At 46.5% G+C, this 7335-nt stretch overlaps 1 protein-coding gene across 1 annotated transcript; it reads right to left on the bottom strand.

The window, feature by feature from the left end:
* Window positions 1–3210: 3210 nt before the first annotated feature.
* LOC134329530 (interferon-induced protein 44-like) lies at window positions 3211–7037 on the bottom strand. The gene is made up of 8 exons (XM_063010814.1): window positions 7028–7037; window positions 6639–6725; window positions 5582–5662; window positions 5362–5396; window positions 4790–4942; window positions 4501–4672; window positions 3654–3754; window positions 3211–3399 (listed from the first exon to the last, which is right to left on the bottom strand). Exons 1-8 carry the CDS (start codon window positions 7035–7037, stop codon window positions 3211–3213), a joined length of 828 nt encoding a protein of 275 aa, XP_062866884.1.
* Window positions 7038–7335: the final 298 nt, after the last annotated feature.

Below are 7335 nucleotides of genomic sequence, written 5' to 3' on the forward strand. Positions count from 1 at the left end.
CGGTGAGCCTGGCGAAGAGGCTTCGGGAGTCAGCTGCGGTGAGCCTGGCGAAGAGGCTTCGGGAGTCAGCTGCGGTGAGCCTGGCGAAGAGGCTTCGGGAGTCAGCTGCGGTGAGCCTGGCGAAGAGGCTTCGGGAGTCAGCTGCGGTGAGCCTGGCGAAGAGGCTTCGGGAGTCAGCTGCGGTGAGCCTGGCGAAGAGGCTTCGGGAGTCAGCTGCGGTGAGCCTGGCGAAGAGGCTTCGGGAGTCAGCTGCGGTGAGCCTGGCGAAGAGGCTTCGGGAGTCAGCTGCGGTGAGCCTGGCGAAGAGGCTTCGGGAGTCAGCTGCGTTGACCCTTGAGAAGAGGCGTCCGGAGTCAGCTGCGTGGACCCTTGAGAAGAGGCGTCCGGAGTCAGCTGCGAGGACCCTGGCGAAGAGGCGTCCGGAGTCAGCTGCGAGGACCCTGGCGAAGAGGCGTCCGGAGTCAGCTGCGAGGACCCTGGCGAAGAGGCGTCCGGAGTCAGCTGCGAGGACCCTGGCGAAGAGGCGTCCGGAGTCAGCTGCGAGGACCCTGGCGAAGAGGCGTCCGGAGTCAGCTGCGAGGACCCTGGCGAAGAGGCGTCCGGAGTCAGCTGCGAGGACCCTTGAGAAGCGTCCGAAGTCACTTGAGAAAACACTGGAGAAACGTCATTCAGCTGCGAGGACCCTGGAGAGGCGTCCGAAATCAGCTGCGAAAATACTGGAGAAACGTCATACAGCTGCGAGGACCCTGGAGAGGCGTCCGAAGTCAGCTGCGAAAACACTGGAGAAACGTCATTCAGCTGCGAGGACCCTGGAGAGGCGTCCGAAGTCAGCTGCGAAAACACTGGAGAAATGTCATTCAGCTGTGAGGACCCTGGAGAGGTGTCCGAAACCAGCTGCGAAAACACTAGAGAAACATCACTCAGCTGTGAGGACCCTGGAGAGGCGTCCGAAGTCAGCTGCAAAAATCCTTGAGAAACTGGACTCAGCTGCGAAAACACTGGAGAGGCGTCCGAAATCACTTGGGAGAACACTGGAGAAACGTCATTCAGCTGCGAGGACCCTGGAGAGGCGTCCGAAGTCAGCTGCAAAAATCCTTGAGAAACTGGACTCAGCTGCGAAAACACTGGAGAGGCGTCCGAAATCACTTGGGAGAACACTGGAGAAACGTCATTCAGCTGCGAGGACCCTGGAGAGGCGTCCGAAGTCAGCTGCAAAAATCCTTGAGAAACTCCTTGAAACAACGGTGAGGACCCTGGAGAGGTGTCCAAAGTCACTTGCGAAAACACTGGAGAAACATCATTCAGCTGCGAGGATCCTGGAGAGGCGTCCAAAGTCAGCTGCAAAAACACTGGAGAGGCGTCCGAAATCAGCTGCTTGGACCCTGGAGAGGCGTCAAAAGTCAGCTGTTTGGACCCTGGAGAAACTGGACTCAGCTGCGAAAACACTGGAGAGGCGTCCGAAATCAGCTGCTTGGACCCTGGAGAGGCGTCAAAAGTCAGCTGTTTGGACCCTGGAGAAACTGGACTCAGCTGCGAAAACACTGGAGAGGCGTCCGAAATCAGCTGCTTGGACCCTGGAGAGGCGTCAAAAGTCAGCTGTTTGGACCCTGGAGAAACTGGACTCAGCTGCGAAAACACTGGAGAGCGTAAAGCTACCCAAACAGGCAGGATACAGTCATAAACTTTCCTCACAAACGCCTTGGACTGACCACGAGTCACGGAAACAGACGGACCTGGCAAAGGACTCACCCGAACCTGAGCATCTGAAAATTGATCTCGCATGAGTCCCTCAAACCCCTGCACTGAGTTGAGCTCAGCTCCCTTCTCAGTCCAGAGCCACCTAGCCCATTTGCGAGCTGCACCACTCAGCCGAGACATCATAAACAGCACTTGCTGTCTTTCAGTGGGCTGAGGATCGCTAAGGTACTGCAAATAGAGCCGGCTCTGCAGAAGGAATCCTTCAACACTGTGGTTGCTTCCATCATAGGGAGCTGGCCTACAAAGTGCAAAGGTCTGCGGGAACCTCATGGAGTCAAACTCCGGAAAATTACTAACACTAAACATCTCGCTGTGTCCTAGTGCAGAGGGGTTATTATGTCACGGTGGAGCTAAGGACTAGACAAAGACAAGACAAAAGGGGGCGGACACACACGCAGAGATGTATGACAAGATGTTTATTAAAGACTTAAACAAGGGAATGACAAGAGTATGGAACATGAACTAGGTACACGGACTGGGAACACAGACTGGGAACACGGACTGGGAATATAAACTAAGGATACAGACTAAACACGGGTTAGGAACATAGGCTAAACACCGGCTAGGAACACTACTAGGTACACGGACTGGGAACACAGACTGGGAACACGGACTGGGAATATAAACTAGGGATACAGACTAAACACGGGTTAGGAACATAGGCTAAACATAAGCTAGGAACACTGGCTAAACACCGGCTAGGAACACTGGCTAAACACAGGCTAGGAACACTGGCTAAACACAGGCTAGGAACACTGGCTAAACACAGGCTAGGAACACTGGCTAAACACAGGCTAGGAACACTGGCTAAACACAGGCTAGGAACACTGGCTAAACACAGGCTAGGAACACTGGCTAAACACAGGCTAGGAACACTGGCTAAACACAGGCTAGGAACACTGGCTAAACACAGGCTAGGAACACTGGCTAAACACAGGCTAGGAACACTGGCTAAACACAGGCTAGGAACACTGGCTAAACACAGGCAAGAAACACTGGCTAAACACAAACTAGGAACTGACTACAAACAAATGCAAGAAACATAGAGCAAACCAGAGTCCAAAGAAACCAAAGTAATCACCTGAGGAAGTCCAACACAAACAAGTCAAAAATAACCACCATGAACCAAAATAACCCCTGCCAGCCTGTTCCTCAGCTCTCCTTATAAAAGGTCCCTGATTAGGATCAGCTGGGGCTGATTGCTCAGGGGGACCAATCAGGAGTGAGGCATGGCAGGAGTGAGTGTGCTCACCGAGAAGAGGGGCGTGGCACACACGAGCACACCGAGGCCAGCAGTGTGACAGTGAGTATAAATATGAAAGTAACAAGACCAAGAGTTAGATCAAGTTACAGTACAGTTAGATAAGTTACAGTACAGTACATGAGATAGAGTATTTTTAGTGCTAGGACCCCATAATTTGCCTTTTTTTGTAACTGCATTTATAATTGGAGCTAAACTATTGCTGTCTTTTCACCACTTGTCAGGTCTTCTACATAATCATTAGCAAAGAAGACAATCTGGTTGAAAGCTGACAGAATCAGGGCGTCTATGTCGTTATCGGTCTCAGTCTCCTCGTGGTAGTTTTTTATCGGAAAGATGCAGGTTTTGGCGACTCCCAGTATGTCACTGCATTCGTTTATCTGCAATCATAAAAAAGAACCATTTCTTATTAATATGGTGTCAGATTTTTGCCCTGAAAACATTTATCATCACAAAAGAATCAAGCTCCATTTCTAATTGGATTGGATTCCAATTACTGAGTTTAATTGGTTAACAACACCCAGTTTGTGAACCAAAAATTTGTGATTCTTCAGAAGAACTGATGTAAATGATCAGATCTGTGAATAATATAATGAGGATGTCTGTAATAATAAGAGAAAATGACATAACAAACCTTTTGCTTGATTTTTTTGCTGTAGTAGACCTTCTTCAGATTTTGCTGAACCAGTGGCCAGCACTCGTCGATCTTTGTCAGGAGAACAACGTGAGGGATGCCTGAGATTCAATAAAGTATGAAACATTAAAAACAAACTAAACAATTTCATCCAAAAATCTAATTTGGTTATTTATCGATTCCTTTCTAATCATAAAAAAACAAAGTGCACATGTGGGTTAGGACAAAAGACACACCCTAGAGTTTGGTTTAGTCCATCAAAAAATATACACCACAGCGGATCACAGCTTTCCTGACTCTGCCGTCCTATTTTTCTATTTTATTTCTGCATTTTCTCCCATTTTATCGTAGTCAATCTGTCTTCCGCTGCTGGTGGATCCCTGATTGCAGGTGAGGTGGGTATATTGCTGCTCACGCCTCCTCCGACCCGTGCATAGCTTTTAGCGGAACCCTTTTTCACCCATGCATTCTACACAGGCGCCTCTATCTGCTAATCAGGATCTTTACAAAGCGTTTGAAGACCCCCACCCACAAAGTCCGGTAATCCCGCCCTGCAGGCACTGCCAATTATGCCCGATAGATGGTGCCCAGCTGACCGGTGGCAACGCCGAGTTTCACACCGAGGAGTTCAGAATCTCTGCACTGGTGTGCTAAATATCCCGTTGCGTCCTTCTATTTCTATCCGGGTTTGGGACCAGCACTGACAAGTGCTGACAAGAAATTGCCTCCCATTTTAATAATTTGCTGCAAATTTTAATTTGTTTACATTTTTCTTTGGTAGTAATCAACTGTGAGCAAACATTTTAATGCAAATATTCAAGCCAAGGGTTTAACTCATGTTACTCACCAATCATACTGGCTTTACTCCCAACAGCTTTGATTTTTCTGATAATGGAATCATCTGTTAGATTGATGGTGGTTGCTGGCAGGATACTCAGCACACAGTGAATTTTATCATTCACCCTGGGGTTCCTGATGTAGTTTGGATCTCCATCTTCCAGTGTACGATTAGGATTACACTAAGGGGGGAAAGCTAATCAGACTTTTTTTTTTTTTATGAAAGTACAGCATGCACAGAGACCAGAAAAGATCCTTCTTCAACTCCTAGGACAAAGCAAATGATGCATCATCCATACCACATAGTTGTCCTTCATGTGTCCCATCACTGCCTTAATAATGTCATCAGTCTGAACTCCTGATGATGATTGATCATCTTCTAGCCCCATGATGTCATTGAAGATGAACGGCAACGTGCCTCCTTGTCCATTTTTAATTTTGTAGGCCTTGTACTGAAGAAACAAGTTAAAAAAAGAAACATTATTTCAGTATTTTGTTACTTGAATGTATTTTAATGAATAAAAGTAGAAAGTAAAGATTTCCAGTGAATTTTCACTGTATTTTGTAATTAAAAACACATTTAGGAGTTTGGACACAGGCGTGTTTACCGTTGTGTTCCATAATCCTTCCATATTAATGAGACTTTTTAATAGTTTGGGAACTGAAGACGCAGATTTATGTTTCATTTTTACATCATGTATTGGGGGCGGAATTATGTACATACACTATATTGCCAAAAGTATTCGCTCTCCTGCCTTCACACGCATATGAACTTGAGTACATCCTGAAAAACTCCCAAGGTGCAGATATTAAATAATAATTTTATTTAAACAAAAGTCAAAACAAACGGAAAAAAACGAATCGGGAGAACCCCGATTGAGCCGCTGAATCCGCGGGCGAGGGAAACTGAAAAAGAGAAAAAATGAGAATGCAAAGTGGGGACACGGACCCCAGTCGCTCAGGTGCAGAGTGTATACGCAACCCATTGCACCAAACACTGGTGAATGATGAGCAAACCAAATGCGCTATTGAAGCACTGGAAGAAAAAAAAAGGACCAAAAATAATTAAATGCTCCCAAAACGGGGAGAACCCGAAACGACAAGCGCGTTTCGGGAGGACAGGATCAGTGGACGCTCCTGAGGCCCGTATCTAGGGATAGGAGCCAGCCGACCTGTAAAACACAAAAGAGGGGTGTTAAAGAGAGCTATAGACGGATTTGAACCGGGTATGCTGGCGCCAGGGGCAAGCATCAACCAAGCTGCGCCATCCAGGTTACAATGAACTGCTTTAAAACAAGCTCTATGAAGCGCCGAAAAAACCGGCGATATGGCTGATACCAACTTCCTGCTAACGTTGCAGGAGTGTTAGCGCTACACGCTACAAACAAACCTCAGCGCGAGGGCTGAACATAGTCGCACCAGGCTTTTGCTCACAAAGGAAAAAACAAAGGACTAACTACCTCAGCCTCTCAGCTTACATATCCGAACTACCTAGTACCGTTCGGACTACCTTCTAACCCTAAAAAGTTTGAGTAAACGCTCTTACACACAAACCAACAAGAACAAAGGTGCGACACCTAAATAGGCCAGGTGCAGTTGCAGGCAATCACCCTAATCAGCAGGCCTCCTACAAGAGGCCTTGCTTTGCTTTGTTCTGTAACGCCTGCTTCGCCGGGAACCCGGGGTAAGTTCACCAGCTACCGCAGGCACCCTAACATATAGAAGCAATTTGTAGTTCTACAATTACTGACTGTAGTTCATCTGTTTCTCTACATACTGTATAACCTGCTTTTATGCTGTTCTTCAATGGTCAGGACCCCCACAGGACCACCACAGAGCAGGTATTATTTAGGTGGTGGATCATTCTCAGCACTGCAGTGACACTGACATGGTGGTGGTGTGTTAGTGTGTGTTGTGCTGGTATAAGTGGATCAGACACAGCAGCGCTGCTGGAGTTTTTAAACACCTCACTGTCACTGCTGGACTGAGAATCGTCCACCAACCAAAAACATCCAGCCAACAGCGCCCCATGGGCAACGTCCTGTGACCACTGATGAAGGTCTGGAAGATGACCGACTCTCTAGACCTTCATCAGTGGTCACAGGACGCTGACAGAAATGAAACGTACTTGTTTTGTGTGACTCTTACTGGACCCGAATGCCGTCTCTGCTTTCACTATCACTCTGTGTTCAAAAACGCTGTGAGCCGAGTTGATGAAACTGGATTTTCCGGCTCCTATTGGTCCAAGAAGAAGGAATCTGAGATGCTTGATGTCTGGATTACTGCATTTGAATTCTCTCAGCTCTTTTTCAATGCTCTTTTTGTCAATAGCAAAGTAAAAAAAAAAACAAGGTTAAAACACAAACAACAGATAGTAGTATTATAACAAACATGAATAATCTGAAGCTCATTGTCTTCCACACCAGAATAATCATGTCTGTCAGTGAACAGAGAAACTCTAGTGTGTGGATTTTTGTATGTGTAAATGAATAAATAAGTGAATAAATAATATTTTTTGTTACTTACTGCCAGTTAACCTTCCCCCATTCCTGATCAAACACTGTATAAAAAGGGAAAAATATTGACAATGTTATGGAAGAATAAGATTTTATGCTTAATATAACCTGAATATTAGTATTATGTTGCTTTGTGCATTAAAGCCTTTTAGTCATGTTGTAGCTTAAGGTGTTATGGTATTTTAGACTACAGGTCTGCTTCTGCACCATTCTGGCTTTATTCATCTACATCCCACCCGCAGCCCCACCCAGTCCCATCCTACACTTACCTATATTCAACATTTAACATTCAGTGTTTTGTTGTTATTTGCATATTTACGATAAAGAAG

This window comes from Trichomycterus rosablanca, chromosome 15, assembly GCF_030014385.1.
Source record: "Trichomycterus rosablanca isolate fTriRos1 chromosome 15, fTriRos1.hap1, whole genome shotgun sequence".
In the NCBI taxonomy this organism is placed as follows: domain Eukaryota; kingdom Metazoa; phylum Chordata; class Actinopteri; order Siluriformes; family Trichomycteridae; genus Trichomycterus; species Trichomycterus rosablanca.